This window comes from Xylocopa sonorina, chromosome 2, assembly GCF_050948175.1.
Source record: "Xylocopa sonorina isolate GNS202 chromosome 2, iyXylSono1_principal, whole genome shotgun sequence".
Lineage (NCBI taxonomy): Eukaryota > Metazoa > Arthropoda > Insecta > Hymenoptera > Apidae > Xylocopa > Xylocopa sonorina.
Genome location: NC_135194.1, coordinates 9,539,675 through 9,565,413, shown reverse-complemented (window position 1 = coordinate 9,565,413; position 25,739 = coordinate 9,539,675). Strand labels below are relative to the sequence as shown.

The 25,739-nt window shown below is 32.2% G+C and overlaps 4 protein-coding genes across 5 annotated transcripts in view; 1 reads left to right on the top strand and 3 right to left on the bottom strand.

Moving 5' to 3' along the window:
- Positions 1-796: 796 nt before the first annotated feature.
- Positions 797-12,247, bottom strand: Dnah3 (dynein heavy chain 3, axonemal). The gene is made up of 7 exons (XM_076910378.1): positions 12,068-12,247; positions 8,178-12,002; positions 7,761-8,066; positions 2,599-7,638; positions 2,259-2,416; positions 1,351-2,119; positions 797-1,138 (listed from the first exon to the last, which is right to left on the bottom strand). Exons 1-7 carry the CDS (start codon positions 12,245-12,247, stop codon positions 842-844), a joined length of 10,575 nt encoding a protein of 3,524 aa, XP_076766493.1. The 3' UTR covers positions 797-841.
- A 3,547-nt stretch (positions 12,248-15,794) lies between these two features.
- Positions 15,795-19,108, bottom strand: LOC143433197 (uncharacterized). 2 transcript variants are annotated; one of them, XM_076910415.1, is made up of 10 exons: positions 19,002-19,108; positions 18,302-18,471; positions 18,041-18,166; positions 17,851-17,968; positions 17,293-17,554; positions 17,055-17,156; positions 16,886-16,976; positions 16,676-16,812; positions 16,473-16,605; positions 15,795-15,946 (listed from the first exon to the last, which is right to left on the bottom strand). In XM_076910415.1, exons 1-10 carry the CDS (start codon positions 19,024-19,026, stop codon positions 15,878-15,880), a joined length of 1,233 nt encoding a protein of 410 aa, XP_076766530.1. In that variant the 5' UTR covers positions 19,027-19,108; the 3' UTR covers positions 15,795-15,877. The 2 variants fall into 2 exon arrangements, with proteins under 2 accessions (XP_076766530.1, XP_076766531.1); XM_076910416.1 differs by lacking the exon at positions 15,795-15,946 and adding an exon at positions 16,229-16,385.
- A 702-nt stretch (positions 19,109-19,810) lies between these two features.
- Mrps7 (mitochondrial ribosomal protein S7) lies at positions 19,811-21,736 on the top strand. The gene is made up of 5 exons (XM_076910424.1): positions 19,811-19,916; positions 20,213-20,398; positions 20,481-20,712; positions 20,819-20,956; positions 21,617-21,736. The coding sequence occupies exons 1-5, from the start codon at positions 19,870-19,872 to the stop codon at positions 21,695-21,697; spliced, it is 684 nt and encodes a 227-aa protein (XP_076766539.1). The 5' UTR covers positions 19,811-19,869; the 3' UTR covers positions 21,698-21,736.
- Positions 21,737-24,794: 3,058 nt separating this feature from the next.
- Positions 24,795-25,739, bottom strand: part of LOC143433195 (xaa-Pro aminopeptidase 1) — a 31,482-nt gene continuing 30,537 nt past the window's right edge. The window contains exons 9-12 of the mRNA XM_076910408.1: positions 25,414-25,574; positions 25,253-25,345; positions 24,980-25,169; positions 24,795-24,898 (exon numbers count right to left, since the gene is read on the bottom strand). Coding sequence (XP_076766523.1) covers positions 24,876-24,898; positions 24,980-25,169; positions 25,253-25,345; positions 25,414-25,574 — 467 coding nt within the window. The 3' untranslated portion in view covers positions 24,795-24,875. The remainder of the gene's footprint in view (positions 24,899-24,979; positions 25,170-25,252; positions 25,346-25,413; positions 25,575-25,739) is intronic.

The window sequence follows — 25,739 nt, the reverse complement described above, 5'->3', positions numbered from 1 at the left end:
TCTTGTAAATGCTACATAAATTTAGTTATTTTGAACATGTAGAGCACACTATTCGAAGTAAAATAAAGAAAAAATGTATTTGACTTTTTTATATATTATAAATGTACCTACAAGAAAAGCTAAAGCTGTAGATAATTCATAATATGAATAAGAAAATAGTTCAAATTTTGTTTCAGATTCTAGTGTATTTGAATTTGACCTTTTAGGTCTATATCTTTTTTTATGTATATATTTTTATAATTATATATTTTTACACAAGTATAAATTTATTATATTAATACGCACAGTTATTATAATTATATTTATAATATTTAATTAAACAAATCTCTTTAAAAACTAATATGTTAGAGAGACAGTAAAATTAAAAATAAAAGATTAGGAAAGACAAAAATGTGTATACTTTTTTTAAACATCTAATGGCAGAATATTTACATTAAAAACGAGTTATATGTTATTTTTTTGTTAGGTTATTACAAATATATATATTCTAGTTAATTCTCTTGTGATCAATACTAGTTGTTCCATGTCATTCTTTATTTATACCAATTGAATTGTTCTGGAATGCTAATAATAATTTTAATGTATAATTTTGAAAATATTATGTTCTGTATGTTTAGAAAGTTACTATATAGAACTTGCCATATTAGTTTTATTACCCAAAATAATTTTCCTGTTTCTAAAGTTAAATGTAAAATAAGACAGTTTATAAGGTATAAGGTATGTTTCAGTTTAATAATTTAGAGTTTTTAATTAATCCAAATGTACAATGTTTTCTTAGATATTCTAGTATATTATTCTAACAATACTTATATGAAAGATTAATTATATATTTTTAGACAATTTAATCATCTAATTGACACAAACAAGCTACTCCTCTTCTAATCCAATGAGATTCTTTAATATGTGTTGGAAACAAAATATATAATACAAAATTAGAAGAATGTCCAGTAGTAGCTAAAACACCACGTCTTTCACTTGTCTTGTACACAGGACAATAATATACGAAATTAATAATGAATTCAGCTTTTATGCCAGGCTTTAACCACATAATGGGAACAAGATCAAAGAGTATTTTCGATTTGCATTCATCAATTTCTTTTAGCTGTCTGTTCCATCTTGCTCCTTCTAAAAATAGGCCCTGAAATTTAAAATAAATTTTCGCTAATACAAGATGGTTTTAAATATATATAACTTAAATTACTAATTTTCATTTATGTACACTACGCGGTCGTACGATCACATTGTCAGGCTACACTAATACACAGCAACACGCTCAGAAACATAACATTTTAAAAACTCAGTTATTCATAACAAGAACAACAGTTTATGGTTTAATGATAGAAGCCTTACACTTATATAAACTCCATAGGATGGTGATGTTTCCACTTCAGTTTCAAATGTAGTTACTTCAAATTCAAAATCTAATCTATCAATTGGAATTTTGTGTTTACGGGCGTAATTTTGTAAAACACCAGTAAGAAAAGATTGTGTGAAAAAGAATCCAGATATCCAAAAGACATTTGGTGCATCATTATCTATCCAATCTTGGAAAAATTTTAATCTGTCTAGTAAATCATTAATATAACTTCCTAATGGTTTCAAGGATGGATACGACACCTTACTCCAAGTAGTAGGCACTGTACCAATGCTCATACTAGAGAAAACTTCTTCTAATTCAGAGGACATTAAAACTAATCCTTTAATAGCTTTTTGTACATCTATTAAAGTACTTCTGATCACGTTAACAAGGTTATTAAACCTAATGAGTTCCTGACGGAGAACTGTATTCATACTATTCATATAGAGTACTGGATATATTTTAGAAACTTTTACAATATCAAATTGCATCCACAGTTTGGATAAAATATCAGCGCATAGTGTATAAACTATTTCATCAACATCTCTCTCAACTCCAACCCCAGTTATATGTGGTTGGGTCAATAGGGTCCCTTTAAGTAGCTGTGATGATTCTTGATTGTCCTTTGTTAAATCTGCATTCTCATGTAAACCATATACTTCTGGCTGTTGATTAATTGGTAGGTTACGAATATATGTTAGACATCCATGATAATCTGTATTTTCTGGTAGACGATATATACAACTTGGTGAGAAACAATATCTATATGAAAAAATATATATATGTACATACAGTTAAACATAGTATTTTAGTCATTATTAATTTTCTCAATATTATTATTACACATTTTATAAGTTTATAAGAAATTTAAAAATGCCAAATTAGAACATAAAAAACTTACTCTGGATTTATAATAACTTCATGATTGTAAAATTGTTCCAATAATGAATTCAGCAAACGTCTATCTTTGTCATCAGTTACACGACCTCCATAATTGCATTCACCAGTTAAGTAAAGAAGTGCTTCAAATGGTACTTTCTCATAATCATTTAAAAATAGCTGAAAAATAACAATATAAAAGGAGTTTCTTATACATATCAGATAAGGTTCATCAGAATAATAAATATATCTTCAGACTTCAAATTCTTTCCATTTGATATTCTGTATTAGAAGAGTGCATTCAAATGAAAGATTTTTATATGAAAAATATTATATGTAAATACTGTAATGTATAATCTTACTTGTAATTGTAAAACACTGATACGCAGATCTGATTCATTGAATTCATAAGGAATATTCCAACCTAATGGGCCAAAATTACGTCTTTCTTGAACAACTGCATGAAAGAAACATAAAGCAAAGAGAAGATTTCTCCATTCTGCTATTTTAGTACAGCTGTTAAAGAATTTCATATCCGATATTGGATCGTTTAGATAACTTCTCAATAGATTATTTTTCAGTCCTTTTGGTGGTTCATTAGTCATTTTCACTCCGTTTTGTAAAATCGAAATTGGAAAATCCATTGAGGGATAACTAGTTAGCCATAATCGGAATTTAGAATGTGTGTTATCTGGTATAATAATTTCATCACAAATCCTATCCAGCTCTTTCATCCAAGAAACTGCTAAGTGACAATTTTGGAGTACCACCCATTCTCCATCTTTTATGCCTTTATCTATCATATTCACTGCTATTGGACCTTGACCTTGTCCCAATGATATAGTCATCAAATTTTCTTTAGATATGCCATAATCTTCTGAAAATCTAATTAGTCCAGCCATTGGATCAGATCCAGGGGAAAGAATGAAAATAAGAGGAGTTACGTTACTAGAATCATTATAACAAGCTTGAAGATCAAATGGTGGTGGTTCTACAAAAGACTGTCCTATATGATGTATAATAAACATTCGCACAGCAGCCACAATTTTGTCTGGTCTTATACATTTAAGTATTATCAATTTTTTTAAACTTTCACTCTCATCTTGAAATGGATATGGAAATGATTCTTCTTGAGGATTAGAAAAATCATAATACATTTTCCACAGTGATGTTTGTGTCTCAAAAGATTCTTTCAATTTTTCAAGTCCAGGTAAATTCGAAGCTGCGACTACATCGGACCAAGACTTATCGCTTAACCAAAATGAATCAGGATTAGGATAAGGATTATCCAGAGCTACGTCACCTGCTAATAAAAATGTCCAAAGGTCTTCATTTACTTGTCCAATAGCACGTAACAGACCAATACATAGGACAAAAGAAAATATCAGTTTATCCTTCTCAAATAAAGAACGGCATACGTTTCTGTAAATACTGGCTGTAAAGTGGCTATTTAAATTTTTTATTCGTTTTGTTAAACTTTTACTCTGTTCACTATTAGCTATCGACATTTCGTAAAGATGAATGAACCATGACAAAGAATATTGGTACATAGGGTCAATGTTTGTTAGCTCGGAAATACAAAAGAATAATACAGAACCATGTTCCGAAACTGGCTTATATTCATTGCGAGCATTATCAATTTCTATCGCTGTTTTTACAGCTACTTCTTGTTTAGCTTCGATATCCTCTGACAACAATTTCGAAGTAGATAATATTGTAATCGCCGTTTCATCCTCCAAAATGTTACCTTCAGAAGCAGACAAAACTTCCAATATTTTGTCCTCTATTTCCTTTAATATTCTTTTATTATTCGCTTCTTCTACTATTAATTGATTCTTGCGCTCTTCAAGAATGGGTAATTCCTTAGCAACAACAATACCTAATAACTGGTCCTGAAGTCCTTGAGGAGTGATCATAAAATTTAGTAATGTTACTTTTACAACAACCTCTGGTAAATAATGTGGATTTCTTAAGCGTGTTGTAATATAAAATCGAAAATCAGGGTGATATTCAATAACATTGTCTCCAAATTTCATGTACAAGACACCCCGTTCTCTATAAATATTCTTAAGAAGCACTGGTTCTAATATTGCATCTATTTCCTCTAAAATATTTTCTAATAAAACAGGCGTACCAAGCTGTATTGAAGTTTCCACTATTTTTACATAATTTGGATCAGAAAGTTTAATAACTAATAAGTTATTTTCTTTCTCCATATTTTTTACCCATTTGTTAGCTTGATTTTGTGGATCAATCATAAGTGGCCACCGATCGGCTTTTTTTACTATTATACCATTTTCTACAGAAAAATTATCTGCTGGTAAACCAAAAATTATCCATGCTCTAATCTCCACTTGTTTGCCTAATATATCAATCAAACTAAACTTTTTTCCGCATGGAATTGCAGCTTTCAAACAAGATGTATGCCATTCTGCAATCAATTTGTTTCTGTATTCTACTGTGAAAGCTCCGAAATAGGCAACAACACCCGAAGCCAATAAAACATCTCCAATAACGTTATGAAGGCTTGCACCCAACATAATAGCTGTCTCGTGCCATCTATTTTTCTCTCCACTTAAACCGCCTAACAATTTTTCAGCCCTTTCCAACTTTTTCTTGCAATAATCAATTTGGTTCTCAAGTTTCTGTTTCTCTCTCATACATTCAGCAAATTCGTCGTTCAATGATTGTAATTTCTGAGAAACTTCTTGAAGGAGTGCTCTTTTAGCATTTAAAGCTTCCATTTGTTTAGCAAGGGCAGCTTCAGCTTCTGCTAGCATTGCTTGTTTCGGTGCGACGACTTTGATTACCCGATCGTAAACTTCAAGTGCTCGTACCCACTTGCAAAGACCTTCACAGGCAGTGGAAACTTTTTTAATTGCTTCAGGTTGAAAACTTCTATCGTTTATAAATTTCTCACGAATTCTCTTCATATATGCTGGTGGTATATTGTCTTTGTCAAAGTTCTTTAAACTTTCAAGAAATCTCATATCGCTCAGTACCTTTATAGATGCTGGCCAATAATCTTCTACAATCTGGCCTGTTGCTGGGTCTTGAACTTTGTCAGGTTTGACGCCTTTCAAAACACAAACAGCTTCCATTACCAGCCTTACACCCGCCGGTGGACTTTTCATAGAACGTACGATACTGATGTCCGCAGGTTTCAACGTATCTAGTGCAGCTAAAGCAGCTTCTAGTGCAGGTGTAGCTTCTGCTAAGTCACTTTCGCAATCATCCTTTATAGCCTGTGCAGCAGCAGCAGCCTCATTTGCTAAAGCTTCTTCGGCACCTACTATTTCTTTCCTTGCTTCAATATTGATAGTGTCCTGTTCTATTCTAACCATAAGCTTGGTACTTAATTCAGATTGTGCTAATAATTTTGGTTGCAGAGCTTGTAGTTCTTCTTTCATTATTGCTATTTGCCCTGCTGCAAAATCTAATTTCTCCAGTCCCGTTTCATAACGCACTTGTTGCATTGTAATTTCTTCAATTTTCTGATTATACAATTTACAAAACGATTTGATAAGTTGCAAGAAACTTGTAGGCGTAACGTAATATCTTCTGCCTTGTGTATTATAATAATCTTCACTAATAACGACGATACTTGTGTGGAATTGTTGAGAAATATGAACGCATTTTTCTCGTAAATCCGTATTAATATTAACATTTAACAATGACATCCGAGCTACTTTTTCCAAGGCATCTTGTGGCCAAACAGTATACCAATCGATAGTGCAGCAATTTATCAGAGAAGGAAACATTCTTAAGCGATTTCTAAACTTATCTCCTATCGGAGACATCGTCAGAATCCAGTGAAGATTTTTTACTATTCTTTTAAGAAATATGTTATAAAGAACCATAGGAGTAGCTTCAGCTTTCTTTTCACCACTTGCATGCATCACGTTCATCATTTTATCCAAAATTTCAGCTTTTTCTTCGGTATTGTATAAATTTGGTACATCGGCGGTGTTTAATACCATATTTATATCTTCGACGAAAGATTCATTTTTTATTTGATGATCGCCAAAAAGAAAAGCTGTGGATTTTCCATCGCATCCTACGCGTAACAGTAAGTTTTTAAGATCTTCTCGCCATTCCGAAAATCCATAAGTAGTAGTAATTTCAATTTGATATATCACATATTCACACAGACTTATTGCTAGTTTAGCACAAGAACTCCTACCAGATCCACCCATTCCCACTAAAAGAGCATGGCTATTTTCCTGTAATAATATCCGTGAAATTCGAGAAATATGTTCAATAGCATATCTGAATAAAACCAAGGGCATTGGTGTTTTAGAAAGCATATTATACTCTGTTAAATAGTAATCCATTTTTTCTTGCAAGTCTTCTAAATCAACCACTTCATCGTATATTCTGGGCACAGCGGTAGGTTCTATGTAATTACCAAAGAAAAGATCCCGTATATGAGAACTTTTAACTTCATTTTCACCTTCTTTCAGTAGTCTGGAAAGAACTTTCCCCAACGGTTGTCGCAACTGATCGTAACAAGTATATTCAACCATCTTGAATAATGTTTCCTGATCGCTGCTATCTATCAGTCTATCATTAAAGACTCTGTATACTTCGTGAATCCACAGTCTGATCAACTTATCTGGATCGCTCATTCTAGAAGCTGGCACCAAAAGTAAACCCCTAATAACTCGATTAAAATCACGCAAGTTAAAAGTGTAATGACTTTTTGCTGGAGTTGGCAGAAAAGTTTTTATAGCACCAAGAAATATATCCATCGTAGCGTTAACGATCATTTTTCCTAATCTTGATATCTCTGTGGTAAATCCTTTTGCAAAGTGTGAATCAAGTATCGAAGAGAAAATTTTCGTCATTGTTGCTTCCTCGAAGAAGTCAATACCAATTATGTGCATATGTCGAGTTAGTCTCGGTGTAACTACATTGGAACCTCCTCCAGGTGGTAACATAGCACAGATTAGAAAAATATCCACTAATTGTAACATTGTTGTATCTTTTAAATCAAACCAATGCCCGTGATCTATACATTGACGAATAAGTTCAATTGGCGGTTGAGCTCCATATAATTCTTTTTGGGGCATACTTAGGTCATCAACAAACAATACATATTTCTTCCCCATTGAGGGCCCGTATACGCCTTTTCTTCTACGATCTAATTTCGACATAACTATTTCCTGAGTTTGAGAAGCAGTAGTACGAGCACTGAAGTTTACGATATTTTCTATGTATTTGTCTCTAGGTAGAAATTCTAAATAATTTAATACAATAGCTGACTTCCCAGTACCAGTTGGCCCAACAAATAAGATGGGTATTGCTCTATGAAGAAGATTTGTCATGAAGAAATACTGAATCACTACTTCAGTTGTTGGTACAATTGATTCGCTAGATTTCATATCTGGTAATAAAGACATCTAGAACATAAATATATGAGATAGTGTCTGAAATTATTATTAAACTTACATACTGCACAAATATATTATACCACCATAAGAGGAAGAAAAATAATACATATTTTAACATGATCAATACACACCTGTAAAGTTGCATCCATCCAAGGTATCCAACATCCGTTGTTTCTTTTATCGTATATCCAATCGTAAACAGTTCCTTTATCAGGAAATAGTTGTTGTTTTGTCAACTTAAATGCTTTAGGTTTAGGATATTCTTCATCGTTACCAAGGATTAATTTTCTTAAATAAATATCGAACGTTTTTCTGCTGTCGGTTATTAATGTTGAACACATCCCCCAAACCATACTAAATAATAAGGTACACTGAAGCCAGACTGTACTGACTTGTGTTTCTCCGTCCAACATTGTGGTGAAGAGTCTTGTAAAAGACTTAAAATGAAATAATAATTGTTATTCAATTTTAAACTGTACAATCACTAAATACTTCACACAGTTCAAGACATGTATGTCTAATATTATGGAAAAAATATTTCAACTTACTAAGAACATATGAAGTTCAGACACTTCTACAAATATTTTGCAATGTTGATTTACAAAAAACAGAATTGGCTGTGTCAGCCATTCGATCAGTTCTACAATTAACTCATACTGCTCGATTAACAACTTATCTTTAAGATATATTTTATATGAATCAAACAATGCATTCCACCCAAGCTGGGATGGTTCCATGTAAATCATTCCGCATCTGCTAACAGTGGCTGGTGACGCATGCTCCAAATCCGCTGGTTCAAACATCATGTTCATTTTAGATGACATTTGAATAATTTCTCCCGACATCAGACAGAGTTTCTTATTATCGTCCAGCACTGTATTCATACTTTCGATCCATACGGCATCAACTGGACCATCGAAAACAATCCATTTTCGTTCTATCGACACAGCTTGCGCATACTCTCTAAAAATGTTAGCCAAGACACCATCGCTCCATTCGTGTGATACTGGATCGAAACTGCCATAAAGTTGTTCTAATGTAATAGCTTTTGGATTAATTATCTTGTAAATCGCCGGAGATTCTCTCATAGTAGCACGTCTTCTACCAGCTAAATCCCCTAAAGCTTCGGCCAAGCTTTGATATGCTTGCGTTTTTCCGCTTAAAGTATGGCCTACGATCATTAAACCATGACGTACTAATATCATCTCATAAATTTGTATGATCTTTTCCATATACCAGGGTGTAGCTTGAAGATTTCGTTTTTGTAATACGATCTTGACTAATTCTATCAATTCGTCACGGTCTGGCTGTGGTAGACTAATACCGGGGAAAAGATCTGTATAAATTCCATTAAATAATGGAATATCTTGAGCCAAGAATTTTGGAAGATTAACGTCAATAATCGCACGAAGAACCAAAATGGACTCATTTTGCATTGGATATTTTAATTTCAGATTCCCAGCAGCCGTAAGCACAGTCTTCACTGCTCGCATTCCGTAATCGTAATGGTTTTGCGAACTCAATTGTTCAGAACACAGTTTGTACGTGTGAACTATTTTCTCGGCAAGATTCTTAGCATCTATGAAACCAAACGAATATAACGTAATTTCTCCTATCATAGCATAATCTGGCACCATCATTGCTACCGAACGAAAAAGAACCTTTAAGTTGTCAGGAAGTTCTTGACGTCCAGCGTAACCAGGATTCATAGTTATGATAATATAACAAGTAGGATTCAGCTTTAACTCTGTGCCTTCGAATACAAATTTCTCCAAATTTGCGCTGATAGCCATTTGAATAGTTAAAATCTGTTGGGCAATTACGGAAAGAACTTCTAATTCTATTCTGTTAAATTCATCGAAACAGGCCCACGCTCCAGATTGTGCAAGTCCCTTAAAAAATTTACCCATTGCTTTGTAATCAAGTCCATCTGAACAGTTAAAAACTACACATTGCTTAGCAACAGCTTTTGCTAGATCCTTTGCCGTTTCTGTTTTACCAGTTCCTGCTGGACCTTCGGGTGAGCCGCCAAGGTTTAATTTCAATGCACTCATTAGTGTTCTGTAGCATCGATCAGTTAATGGTGTTATGACAAGTCTCGATGTATTCCCAAGGTACTCGAAGGCATATGCTACGTTAGTCGTGATTATCGAAACGAGAATACTATTATCTATCCAATAATATCTTAGTTGTGATATCCAATCAAAATCCATAACATTGTCCACTTCTTTATCAACAAGCAAACGTACTACATCTCGTGCATGAACATCTATCACAATTAAGGCATTTATTGTTATTCTTGCACCCGGATCCAACTTCCCTCTTACTAAAGTAACTGTTTTCTCTATTTGGCTGTTGCATGTTTGCAAATAATTAGCAGTCGAATTGTCTTCGAATGATTCACAGACTTCACTAGTCCAATGTACCTGACAAGAACAAATGACGATTTGACCAGGCCAAGACAGCATCCATTCTTCTCTAGGGGTATCGAAATATGCGATAATGCTTTCCTCGGCAATGTCGCGAAGCGAAGCTACCATAAGTTGTTCTACTTGACACAACCATTTCTCGACCATCCCTTTTGCATCAGCAGGATAAATCTTCCCACTTAGAGGAATATATTCTTCTTCGCTCGAGAACATTCCAATTATTTCTTCATCCTTGGTAAACTGTAATTTATTAATACCTTCGAAGCATTTCTTTAAGTGGGGTTGTACTCTTTGAGGGTCCTTAGTCTCGGATAGTATTTCTAAAAGTTCGTCATTTGATAAAAAGAAAAACCTTGGGAAATACAAGCGTTTTTTTTCGAGATAATCGTTTAAACCTTTTTGTATTTCTTCTAATAGTGAATTACATAGCGTTAGGTCTTGCAACATATTTAGCATTGCGGTAGCTTCAAGTACACGACTATTCTTGACAACATATGACATGATATTACGCCAAATCTTATCCATCCTTCTAAAATTTTTTGCCTCGGTTGGCATTTGTCGCATAATATCTTCGCTACTGAATATAGGTTCCAAATACATCCATGTTGCCTGACACATTAGCCATTGATCGATAATATCCTGCATTAGTAATAATTTGTTCTCCCAAGCTTGCATTTCCTGCTCGAAAGCCTTTATGAAGGGAGAACTTCTCATGGTCTGAGCTTTTAAAATGTGATCGTCCAATAATAGTTGAATATCATCTACAGCGGTTAATATATAAACGCCAGTTTCGCGGTATGGTGTAAATTTGAATTCAATCTCTGCCCATTCGTCCTTCATCTTTTGTAGATTTTGCTGGAGCGCGTGTTCCTTAACAGCAGCCGATGATATTTCTTCAAGTTTGCTTACGTGAACTAATAATCCCAGATCGACCATGTCAGAAAGACAACTTGTAGCTGTTAGTACTATATCGACATTTACTATTTTGCTCATTTGCTCCCAATGCCGTTTCTGTAGACCAGGGGTACATATAATTTGTAAAAGGGGAATGTATTGTTTGAACTTTTCCACTTTACCGCGAACCACTTCAGTAATTTTTCGCGCACCAGGAATATCGGTAACAAACCGTGCCAGTTTATGTAATGTTCGCCAGGTATTATCAGTTTCTTCTTTAATATAGTCGGCGTCGAGATGGAAAAACGGGCCATAGCACCACTGATCATAATTTTTATAAAAATCTAGTATTGTGTGCCAAAGACTGTGTAGCGCACCAACTATCGTAGACATTGTAGGAACTGTAATATATGGACTTAATTCCATATCTAAAAGTGTTTCTTCTTCGTTAATCTCTTCGACTTCCTTTTTAATTCCTTCCATTCCGGTAGAAAGATGATCAATTTCCTCTACCGCCTCTTCCATTTCATCTATAGTTAATACAGGTGGATCTTTTTTCTTAAACTGATCAATCGCCAACTGCATATGCTGAATTTTTTGTTCAAAATTATCCCTTCTTATACGTAATACTTCCTCGAGGTATTCTTTTCTCATATTTAATCTCGCGTTCGCCAAATCCATAACAGTTTCCATTTCCTTTGGCCACGTAATAGTACGGGAATTTAATTGAATATCTTCATTTGTGGGGGGTTGATAGTTGAAAAGGAATAAGATCAATTCTATAGAACGTGCCAGTTTCCTTCTCAAGTTGAACATCGTTGAGTCCCGACTTTCACATAAATAATTGTATAATTCAACAACGTCTTGCGTTTTTTCAGGCATTTTTGAAATTGTTTCCGCTATTATATCAAAATTCGAACACAAATCTCGGTTATTACTTCGTAATTCATCCGCAAAGAAATCACAGATTTCAGTGCGAAGTTCATAAAGAATTTGTCTTATAGTATTGTTCACAATCGTACAGTCGATTTCTATCATATTAAGGGGAATCTAAAATAAAAATATACAAACAGAACGCACATTATTATATAAATGTTTAATAATTATACGTTTACCTTGTTCCTAAACATAAAAATCTCTTTTCTAATGTCGTCATATCCTTTTATTTTTTGTTCAAATTCATGTAAATATGGCATGGGCTCGATCATAAAAAAACTGTTTAAACTTTGTTTAGCTTGACCATCTATAATATACAACAATTTTTCATAACACTTCAAATATATTTGTGGACCCATAACGTGAGCACTGACAACATCTAGCGCATCATTGATTAGTTTTAAAACCTGTGTGATATTTGTTTAAAGTTACAATAACAACAAGATGAACAACAGTATCCTATCTTATAACATTTTAATCAAGTAGAATCATTAGAAATAAATACTAGTTGGAACGTTTAAATAGTTGTTTCATAGATGTATTAAAATTTATAACATTCGTTTACCGAATCTTCAGATCGTGATACAGAAAACAAGAACCCCTGGTCTTCCAATTCGGGAAATAAAATAGTTTCAATTTTCGGAATCAATGTTCCAACTCTAATAATTTTATCAAAACACTGTGAAATTATTGCACGTACTTCTAAAATACTCGGATCACAATGTAAATTAATTGTACCAAGTTCTGGCTTCACATTTATTGTTATAAAGGGAGTTCTAAAATGTAATCATAAGTAAAATTATGTATACAGTATACTAGAATGAGTAAAAAATAATAAATCACTTACTTAAGGAACATGAGATCCCTGTAATCGTCCACAAAATAATTTCCGTCGCTATATCTCATAAAAAAGTCTCTAATATTATTTAATGTGTTCATCATTATCAGTCGCAACTGTTTAGACAAAAGAGTATTTATACTTCTAAAATATTTCTCGATCAATGCTGTGGATGCATTACAATGTTTTTGAACAAAGTTTGACCAAGCATATTTCTTCTCTAAAAAAAATTCTGCAACATCGGCCAACCACTGATTAATAAGTAGCTGCATAGATTTATCACATAATAAATCTATTTTAGATTCTACTTCATACGCTAAAATAGGAAGAGTTCCTATATCTTCCAGTTTGACTATCATCACATCTTGATACCTGAAAAATGTTAGTTTTATAACATCACATAAGCGGAAGCGATTTCAACTCAGCGTTCATGCTTTTCCGCAATCTATACTTTATCGAGTAAATCTGTTTTTGTCTTATACTTGCGCAGACCATAAAAAATTTAATATTTAACATTTACTTGGCAGAATATATACTTTGAATGTCCCTCAATATTTCGTTTCCAATAAATAAATTATAATGCATAAAATGCTCTGCCATCACTTTAGGCTGATGCCATGGAACAGGTGCTTGTATACTTAAGGCTGGATACTCGCTGCATAGTTGTCTCACAAGAAATTGTTTATAAGTGTCAATAATTTCGATTTCCAGTTCTGTTAATCGCTCATCGAAACTAAAATAACAATTTTTTCATTAAAAATTGTTATTGTACGTAGCTATATACGAAAAAACAAATAGAAACAGCATACACATACTCTTCTAATTTTTGTAATCTACTAGCAATACGTTTCTGTGCTTCTATAAAATGAGTATTGTCGTAGTAATCTAATCTGTTGTCATCAATACAGTAGTTTTTAAAATATACTAATTTATTATTTTCTTTTTTATTGACTGTGCTCAATATATCGCCTATCTTCTCTTCCGTTGATATTGAAACATCGGCTTCTTTCCGAAATATCTGTAAACATAACTCTGCAATATTTTCATTAATGAGAATATAAATGTTATCCTTATGTTATCTAAGAATATTAAATTCAGACACACAATAACAATAGCAGAAACGTGTCCTCTGAAATACAAGGAGGTATTATTAGGAACAATAGCTGAACCAGTCTAAAACTCAGGTGCTGTACCAAGCACTTAAAAAATCGGGGTGAGAGAGGAACTAGTAATTATCCCCTTAGTTTTTCGTTTTACGATATATAAGTATGTATAGTGAGCTGAAAGAAGAAAAGAGCGAACAAAAAGGTCGCCAATGTCGCTCCCTTTACACAATGGCAGGTATAATGCGGTAAAGACCAGAGGGCAATTGACCAGAAAAATCGGCTGGCGGTCCCAGCGATGAACGGTTGCGGTTGACTATATTTAAAACAGGACCCAATAAAATTGTGACCAGCGGTATCGTATCGTGATACAGCGAGATGCATCCAAAGTCTGGAAAGCGTACGCAATAAGTCGAGAATTCTTCAATCGTCTTTACGTCTAGGAAGGCCTCGAGGGAGAAGGTTGAGTTGCTTGTTTCATGAAGAGGAGAAATGAGTGAAAACGACCTCACGACAGGTGGAAGGCTGTTTTTAAAGCTCATGCATGTTAATTACATAGCAATTTTAGAATTTCAGAATTTTGAAATTATTTCATTTCATAATTTTGGAAATTTAAAGGTTACAGAATAAATAACCGTGTCTCTGCTAAATAAATGATTTCTTTTCAAGAGTAATATGTTTATAAGAAAATTATGGACACTGAAAAATAATATGAAATATTTTAAATATTTTAAGAAACTATGTTAAAGATTCATTAGATTTAATCTGAAAAGGTAGATAATTATATTAATTAGTTATATATTGGTAAAATCTACTATTGTATAAATAAAATTTAGCTTTCTTTTCTTAATTCATAGGTCAATACAAAATTATGTATATGTATATGATACCTTTCTTTCTGATGGTATCTTTATTTCTTGTTTTTGCTTTTTAATTTTACATCTTTTAAGTGTTTTAGTATAGCCTCTTTGCCTTTTTCTCCAGAACAATATACCATCAGCCAAATCTTCCAAAGTAATTATATTATTTGGCAAAGACTTTGTAAACTTCTCTTCTTTTACATTATTCCTATCTTCTTCTGGGTATTCTCCGGATGGATTCATAAATTTCTGTTAAAAAGTTAAGAATTTATAATAAATGTTTCTTCAGATACTTTAAACTTCATTAATCTTAACACCATTGCTGATATAAGTATGCTTATATGCATATTCTAATAATCATATAATGTAATTCATATCCACAAATATGATTCTTTTGTGAAGTTGTCTATTTTAATGTCCATGATACTTAACAAAAGCTTAGAAAAAGATTTTTGTATACCATTAATTCATATACACAAAATATTTCACAATCAAATAAAATACTCATTAAGTTTTTGCTCTATACAAGTTTAATTGTATCCATTGATTAAATATACTGTGCACAAATAAAAATTATAGTGTATCATATAATACACTTTTATTGATATAAAATTACAAAAAGTATAAGTTATAATTATAATAAAATTGTCTTTCCATTTACATATTGTTTCTCATAAGAAATGACTATAACAAGTATAAAATAATTATTGTTTCAAGCAAGTACATATTACCTTCATTTAAATAAATATATAATAGAAATATAATTACTATCTTGAGGAGAGTATTTATCTAGTTGTAAATAGTGGTGTAACTATGGTAACCACAGTGAGTATTAGAAGTTGTATTACATAGTATAAGAGTATAAATATTAAACTAAAAATTACATTATTTTTTTTCTAAAATAATTTTGTATAAACAGTTCTTCCGATTCTGGCGTCTCGTTTACGATTGATCGCCTTAGACAATTGTTAGCTTAAATTTGTTTAGTGAAGTATGAGACATCAAAAACACAGACGTGTCCTTAATATATGAAACACTAATACATATAAATTGTAATTATTATTACTATTTTCAATATAATTATAGCATAATAAATTTTAATATAGGTATATAAAACAATTCTTCTAATTAGACAACCACAACGGTTACAACTCATAAAACTCTGACGCTGGGTAGTTCCCATAGATACTACCATGGAGTATAGTAATGTGCATTAGACGTCGAAAAGTGTGATATCAACGCCACTTGTGCCAAAAACTACGAAGTTTATATTAAACTATAGATTTTAGTGGGTTTCCCCTAGCCATGTGGTTGCGATTAATACCAATTAAAGCGATAAGTATTAGATTAAAACGGTATAATTAGAACTTAGTATTGCACTGATGAGCATTTGTGGTCATCACACAAGCAGCAATTTTGACGAAAAATATTGCAGTTTGTACATTAATATTTAATAAGATGTAAAATTTGAAGTAAAATAACAATTTGAAGTTCATATATATATTTATCATTGTTACTTATATAATAATGTGTCGCATAATTAAGGCATATCATCATATTCCCTTCAAAGGTTGGCTTCCGTAGTATTATTCTTTCACATTGAAAGTACTTAAGAAGATGATAGAGTCATCTTGATAATAAATCAATCTTTCAACGACGAAAACACCATAAAATATGATATGCATGTTTTAAATGTCTTTAAAAAATTGAAAAACCATGGATTAAAAATGCTGTTATTCATAATACTATGAAATAAATGTACCACTCTGTTATTATTACGTACTGTTCCAAAATTTTCGATGTTCAATTCGACAACTCCCCCTGCGGTCAGTTTACATGCTTTGCTAGATCTCATCTGAATCATATGAAGTATTTTTTGAATGTTCAGTGGCATTTGGTACCATTTCGAGTAATATCTGTAGATAAAATTAATAGAAACAGATGTTAAATCGCGTTGGAACGTTTTGAAAACATATTTTAACATACAAGGTATTGGATAAATTTAAACTCTCGTCTGCAAGCACCTGTCCGGGTATACTAATTATCAGCAAGTGGAATTGTTGAGTAAGAAGAAATATACCAATTCTGAAAGCTTCTTCGGGGCGATCTAAATACATAACAGTCTAATAAAACAAAATATCGATACGTTCAATACTCGATTGATTAGTCAATGTACTTTTCATTGGTAGATCTTACTTGTACACCCGTTATGGAAATACCTATCGTATTGAGTAAAAGTTGAAAAAGGTAACTGGTACGAGTGCAGTCGTTAATCAATTCGTAAAACCTAAACAAATAGTAGAAAAATAAATGAATGGAAGACTTTAAACATTTTCTTATTTTTGTATGATTAATAATTACTAACTGGATGGCTCTGTTATGCATGAGCACACAGTCTATAAACTCTTCGATAGAAGTTTCATTTGTGCCTTCATTGTTACGTTCCGTTGCCTTCGTAATCTGATACCTATATTAATGAAAAATATTTTAATATACGAAATTTATTTCAATTTCACCAAAGTAGATTAGTCGAAATCAATTGATAATAATAACTTCAAAGAAAAATATTGGATTCCTTAATTTTTACATATAGTTATGCTCACCCACATACAGCGAATAAACTGCCAGTGTAATGAATAATGACCATATATAATGAATCTATAGTGATTGCGATTATTGCAGTTACAAACATACACCAAGCGCAATGGAGATATATCAAATAAAAGTATCGTTGTTCGTCTACGAAGTATTTCAATTTAAGTAAATGCTGTCGATGACGAGTTCCATTCAGCGGCATAATAATGTCCATAAACACGGGAAACAGCGGAATGAGTAGAAATAATACCAGACAGAACAATATACCAGCTGAAAATGATATGAATATGCCACTTGTTTATAAATTATTGATTAAAGAAATTACTGGAATATAAGAGTAATACAAAATTTTATTAACACCAAAGGCGCATCCAGAGTAGAACACGGTAGGCCAGCTGCCCCACCTTCCATTCCTCTTTTTAATAAATGGTGTCTTTTCTTATGTTATTATTTATTACTGTACAGTACCATGATTCTTTCCCCTTGAAATAGATTAAATTTGAAGAACTGCTCCAGCTTCCATTTTGAGCTGGATACGCCTCTGATTAAAACATAAGTTTCAGTACTTCTATATGCTCCAGCCAATATAATTCCTGGCTTGGTAACTTTCTCGTGCAAGTGCGTTTGATTTTTGCGATTTAACATATCCAGTTGTTCCTTCATGAGACTAAACAATTCAGAGAACTGCAAAATAGGTGCGTTTCGTAATTACCGTTTTTACAACAAAAATTTTTATACAATTTAATAAATAAGCACTTTCTCCTTGTTCCTGTTGTGGTTCAGCAATTTTATCAAAATAACTATTATCGTAAGGATTATAGGCATACTTTCCATCATCATATTTAAGTTTCTCTCGACTATTGATGTGAAAAATAGTAACAGCTATCGAGTAGAAAGTTTTAATTATGTTATAGTCAAATTTATTGGTTTATATTTAGTCATATTTCATGAATTCGTGTTATTATTTTTTACAATATTTGTTTAATAATGCAGATAAATTTACAACATTCTACTCACGGCTGGAATTAAAAGACTTATGACAGAACACGCTGACATGGTCACGTTCAATTTGCTGTTTCTTCGCGATTGCGTCGGATATTGCCCCAAGAACATTAAATACTTCTTAAATACTTTGTAATAAGAAATGTCAAACACGGTGCATTCACGTCTTCTACCATTCTGTAACACTAAACAATACTATGGCAGCGTGCAATAAAATAATTATGAATAGTTGCAACATGCACATTACATTTGTAAAGATATACAAAAGTCTCAAAATTTATAAAGCTGGCACCCAAATTTATAAAGATATAAAACAAGCAAAATACTATTTTAATTACGTTTTACTATTATGTATATTATCGTAATGTTTTTACAATGCAATAATAATATCTTCGCGATGTGTTTCCATCCTGATTCGTATTTAATCTATTCCAATGACAATAAGTGCATCTATACTATGAAATAGAGCACTATCGAATTCATTGCACTTTAGTACTAACTCGAACTTACTTTTTCGTTCAGACAACTATATAATTTAACTAATGTCGAGTATATGTTCTGAACTGTTTGCGTGATACCGGTCTACTAAGGATACTTTGTAAAAAATTGTTATTTATAAACTCGATGCGAATGCCATACATTATCATTTCCAAAGAACTTATCTATCTTTAACAAGCATGATTGTTATTCGAATGACAGAACTTTAACTTCTTACTTCGCTCTCTGGCATTAGCCTGCATTGGGAATTGTTTTGTGAAATTGCAGCTGGTTACGATACCATTTTCTTATGTCACTCCGGTATCGGAAAAATTATGATCGTGGTAAAAAATATCAGAAACCATAAATTGTTATTCATGGTCGGATCTAACGATTGACAGTCCTGACTTTCGAGATTGCCGGAAATTTTCCCGAGTATTCAAGTTTCCATCACGCGTTGAAGTTTGATTGAAATCCAAATGTTACCTACCAGATTCAGTAATGGTATCTCGAATTTAAAGGCTAAAGCGTTTTCATCGTAATTGTTATTATTATAAATGGATCAAAGGGCTATATTCGTACGGACTCGTAATGTATCTGAAAAAATAGAGACTGGTAGTAATGCGTAAGAAATAGAAACGTATTTGATAATAAATAGAAATTATTAGAAATTAGATTAATAATCACAGTTCCAGCGGTGTGGTGATTGACTGCTGTACGCACGCAGTACCGACCGTACCGTCTTGATAGAAGGTATTTGTTTGTTTCTCTTAGTCGTTTAAGAACAGGAATGTACGGTAAAATAAATAAAAACTATATACATAAATGATATTTTATTGAATGTTTACATACGAATCGTTTCAAAATATGTTAATCTTATAGTGATAATACAGAATTTGTAAGAATTTGATTTGTTACCATTATGTTAACGCGGTTTACCTGTTCAAACCAATAGAGGCGCCGCTATGTCTTTCACTACGGTTTCTGTGAACGTGTTTACTCTCTACATTTAGAGAAAATTAATAGTTTGTCTCTGCAGTTATAACCTATAACTCTGTGATTCAACTTTACGGAAAGTGAACAGTAACGAATTAAATCTATAAAACATGATTCTCAGAAGGACATTTAATTCATTAGCATTGTTTACTTTAAGGTGATTTTGCAATTTTTAATGGCATACAGATATTTTTAATTATTCAGTTATATTACATTGTTCTATTTAGTAAATAGAAATTGATCATATAACCTTCATTGGGAACAATAGAGTGTAATACTTGCATTACATTATTTATAACTCTAATAAATATATTTCGTATATTTAGGTAATATAATTAAATGTACAAACTGTATTTGGAAGTTGTTATTATCAAGTGATACGTAGACAGTATTTAATTTATGTTAATAAATGATTAATATATATAACCAAATGTAAACAATTGTTTGTTGTAGACATGATTCGGTAAGTAGCGTTCGGTTTTATAGCGTGTTTCCACCAACGTACATAAAACCAATTTATAAGAAAGACAAACAACAAATGTTAGATGAAGAACAAAAAACGAAAGCCTTAGCCCATATACCTATAAAACCAGCTTTTTCTTCTGAAACGTGTTCGGAGTTTCATGATGAACTCGTTAGGTAAAAATGTGATTTTCACTAATGTAAATAAAAAATTTATTTTTAATTCTATTTAATTGATTGCTTGTATTCTATGTATTAGTAAATTCACAAATTATGTCATGAGAAAAGGTAGAAAGGAGTTAGCCAGGAAATTGGTTGATGAAACATTTGAAAATATTAAAATAATTCAACTAAAGCAATATTATGATACCCCACCTGAATACAGGGAACAAATTGCATTAGATCCGAAACAAATTTTCTATCGTGCTGTAGAAAATTGCACACCAGTCTTAGAACTGATGAAAGTAGTAAGAGGTGGAATTACGTATCAGGTATAAACATAATTAACAAGTTTTTTTTTTTTTTGAGACAAGTATTTTGTTATGTTATGATTTGATTAATATTAGAAATTAACAATGTGAAACATTATTATTATAGGTTCCTGTACCAATGAATTCAAATAGAGCTCAATTTTTAGCTATGAATTGGTTAATTCAAACTGCACAAGAAAAAAACAGTACTGACAAATTTAGTACAGTACTGGCACGAGAGATCTTGAATGCTTCAAAAAATGAAGTATATTCAGATGCATTTCATTTAATTATTATAAAAGTGTTTAATTTGAACAGCATATATACAAAATAGATGATAACGTTGTCTACATTAATTATCTTATATATTTTTAATGATACTGACTGAATTGTTCCACATAAAAATTTTTTGTAGGTAGCAATACATAGAGAAATGCATAATATTTGTACATTTTTAAATATATTAATAGATATAGTTCGCTATTTCCTAAGAAAAATATTTTTTAATCTTCTTATGTAAAAGAATATTCATTTCTAGAAAACACTTTAATGTTAATACTGTGATAGGATATTTGCAAAGATATTTATTTCTTAAATGATACAGCATGCTTTTTACAATATTATGTATGATAAATTCAACCATTCATTCCTACTTCCACTTTATAATATTTAAATTAAAAGACTTTCTAAATTAGTGGCATTATTTAATACATATTTATTATTATTTTATGCAGCTACAAAAAAATTACTTTAAATTATATGCCTTTCAATATCATATAACTTTTGGTATCATTAAAAATGTACAAGGTAGTTAAGTTGGTACAAGTTATTAAATTATCTCATGTATATATGAAAAGTTCATTTTACAAAAAAATTCACAAAATGTAAAGTAATGTATACCGAATCAACTTAATTTACTTTTCAGGGTCGAGTTATGCAGAAAAAACATGAATTACACAAACAATGTGAAGCAAATAGAGCTTATGCGCATTATAGGTGGTTGTAAAACATTAGTATCAGAGATAAAATTATTATTTATTTACAATGATTTGGTTACTTGATATTACAATGATGCTTATTTAAGTGAATTAATAAATGTTACTTTGCATTTCCAAAAAGGCTAGAAAAAGTTGACGCATCAATGATTTCTCCATACTTTGTATAAAGTTTTAAACTGTGTTTACAAGATTGAATATTTAGTTTTCTATATATGTATTGGGGCGCTTCCCAATCATCTTCCGAAATGGAAATAATATCATCAATAGTAATTTCCATATCTATTCTCTTACCCCAATAATTTATATATGATATTATAATACTTTTGTTATCTTCTTTGTAGCAAATGGATCCAATTGCATTATTAAATAAATAACAAATAGTGTGTAATGAAAGAGTTATTAAACAATCTGAAATACATAATCAATTATTAGTCGATCTAATTTTAGGATGTAATTTAGTATTATTAAAATATTATAAACATCATTTGAACTTACTAATAGATGTAACCAAAATATTATCAGTTGCTGACATAAAATCCAACATTTGCATAGTTGTAGTTATTGGTATAAATGCCCCAGTCAAAAGTGTGTAGTTACGCTTTAGCTTATTTAAAAGAAACGCATGGGTAATATAAGAAAACTTGTAGATCAGTATATAATCTGGGAATTTTATTGAACGAATTGTTGGCGATGCATTTTCTTGCTTATTGTTTAATGTTTGACTGCATTGTCTAATTGTATTATTAATATTATTACGCAAACAATATCTTAATTGTTTGCAAAAACTATTTCCATATAAATTTATTGAAAACTTATACATCTTCTATATAAAATAGTCTTCCACGGATTATTGAAATTACTTGAATTCACGTAATTTGACTTTACATTTATGTTCATACAAATTTTAACTAAGTTTACACAAGTTTTTGTAAGTTACAATTGTGTTTCACTTACATCATGTACTTGTATTATATTACTTATATTTCACTCTGTATATAATATATTGTTAAGTGTTCCAACAATAACACAGTGATTGGCACGCCAGTGGCAACGAGTTGGAACAAATTCAGTGGCAAAATTATGCTAAGACAGTGCTCGTATTTAGATTTTATAACGGCATAGTCTTCGCATTGGGGCGACACTTGTGTCACGATACTATTATAGTACCGCGATATGGTATAGATAAAATATTGCATTTAAATTTATGCTTATAATAAATACTTTTATTATTAAATATAAAGCAAAGAATAAAAATGTGCATGTAATTTGTATATCTTATATAACAATAGGACAGTAGAAATTTTTCTGTGCAAATTATCTATAGATGCTATAGGAAAGAGTGAGACAGATGCTGCGGACCTTACTCCAGAACCCCTGGCGCCATCTCTGTGAAAAGTGCTCAAACTGGTCGCACAAAATTATCGACAGCAAAGTAAACTACTGAAAACTACTAGCGCCATCTCTTGGACAAGCGCTGAAACTAGTTGGGCATTAGTTTCAGTACCTTCCGTATAGATGGCGCTAGTAGTCTTCAGTAGTTTACTTTGCTGTCGATAATTGTGTGCGACCAGTTTGAGCACTTTTCACAGAGATGGCGCCAGGGGTTCTGGAATATAGTCCGCAGCATCTGTCTCACTCTTTCCTACAGTTTTCTTATATATCTTTCTCTCTCTTACCTCTAAAGCGGGAGATATAATTTATCTTAGTCTTTTAATGAAAATTAAGGTATTTCTTTATTTAATCAGCGGTTTTCTAGAATTCTGCAATGAAGATGAGAGAGAGAGAGAGAAGCAGAGAGAAGGAAAGAGAAGCGGAAACGAAATGAGGAAGACAATAGATGTGTAATGTAGGGTTTCACTACTCATGTGACAAATTTTTACAGCTGATATTTTTATTTCAATAAATAACAAATAGAAATATAAAACAAACATACCTAGCGTAAATAGGTGTACAATATACAAGTAAATTATGCAAAGAAGTTTATAATAGCTGTAAATACTAATCGTAGTACATAATATAAGTACAGTTGTAAGTTTTGTAAGTGAAACTATAATGTATAACAAGATAAGGTAAATAACAAAATCAACACGAATAAGGTGTACAAGTCCAACTATAATAGAAGTGCATGCTAAATGCAATACATAATAAATACAAGCATAATGTAAGTAAATAATAGAAATAACGCTACGACACTCAGGGATAGAGTATAAAACTAAATAACATATAAGCAATATGGCAAAAATATAATGCAGGAATTATACTTGCAAATATAATAGAACAAATATATATATAAATCTTCTGAATATCATTAATGCAAATAACGTAAAGTATAATGTAGTGTAATATATGACTGAAATATTTTCGAATACTATATTATACTATACAGAGAGTAGATCTATTAATCGAAGCTAGCGCACCCAGAAATATTTAGTAATACTTTCAGACGCGATCGTATTCTTGCGCTATTCACACTTAATACAATCTACATATTCAATAGAAAAATAAAACAATTTACATCTATCTATGTTTAACGCTCAAAATTACTACCAACCAGTAGCCTAATTATTCGAGGACGGCGTCAATAGCAGTCTGTTGCATAACCACAGGGGCCCATGTGGGCTAACTGATTCCCCTTCGTTTCAGCTTTGCACCTTGTATATACCTTGCCTGCAGTATATTGTACAATACACACCAACTACGCGTAATTATAATAACTATAAATATTTAATGAGTTATTTATGATCTGGATCGGGTTCGAACGATTTATAGGGATTTCTAAAGTCAGCTGCAGACGTTCAGTTCGATCTCTACACAGTTCTGTAGCCGTAGACACAGTTGATAGGATTATTAGAACGTGTCTAGCTGAGACAATGCTTGGTAGATCTATACACTGTACGGATTAAGCTGCGAACTAAATCCATATACTTATTTGTATCGCGTTACTTATCTCTGTCACGGCTCCACCTCTGTTTAAGCCCCTTTTCGAGTTCTACGTAGCTGCGAAAGATTTACTGTACATCCTTAGCTTACACCACACGAGATATATCGTCCATGACTTTAAGTAGTACACTCGTCAATAGCTTACTCTTCTACTGCCCTCTATCCATGTATCGTCTTTCAACGACCTGGTGTACCAGCAAATTGCTCACTGATTTTTATACATTTCAATCGTTCTTTGAGCTTTCATTAACTCCACGTACCAGAGAAACCTAACGCAAAAGGAAACGTCAAGACACGAGATAAAAATTTGTTCATCCTGTGAGAATAGTTTGTTCCTTTCGTGCACTTACTGAACAGAGTGTGATAAGTAAACGCAAGGAAAAGTAACACGCGACATTGTTCCAGCGTAGATGCCCCGTCGACCGAGATCGGCTCGGTTTTCCTCAGCATCCAATTGTAAGCGTCCATTCTCAATCGCCTGATCAATTCTGGACCCACTTCGTCTCTGATACGACGATTGTAATTATTCAGCCACCGTATCTGTGATCACGATTAAAGTTACTTTGTCTGATCTTCTCACGAATGATGTAAGAACGCGTAGACATGGACATAAAAGTACTCACGTGGCTAGGAGTCAACATTTTGATATCGATCAATTTCGGTTCGTACGGAACCAACGTGACGTCCCTGAATTTCAGGAACGTTATCGAGCCTTCCTAACGGGAAAATATATATCTTTAAGGAGGATCTGTTGAATTCCTGAAGTTCCAGTTGAACTACTTACGCGAGACGTGTTCGCCTCCACGGTTTCAAGTACGTTCTCCAATCGTACGCCAAAATCGCCTTTCTTGTAATAACCTGGCTCGTTGGATAGAAAGTATCCTGGCTTGAACTGGATGGACCCGCAAACTCGTTCCGCCTGCATGTACGATACACTAATGGGTGCTAAAACCACGAACACTACGATTAGCAAAAGCGATTAACAACTTAAAAGAAACGATACACGCAATGGGACATAAGAAATTTTCCAATTGTCGAAAGTTTCAAGCTCTCAGACCGTTTCGTGATTTCTATTTGAATTTCCATTGTTAAATGATCAAGTGAGAGGCT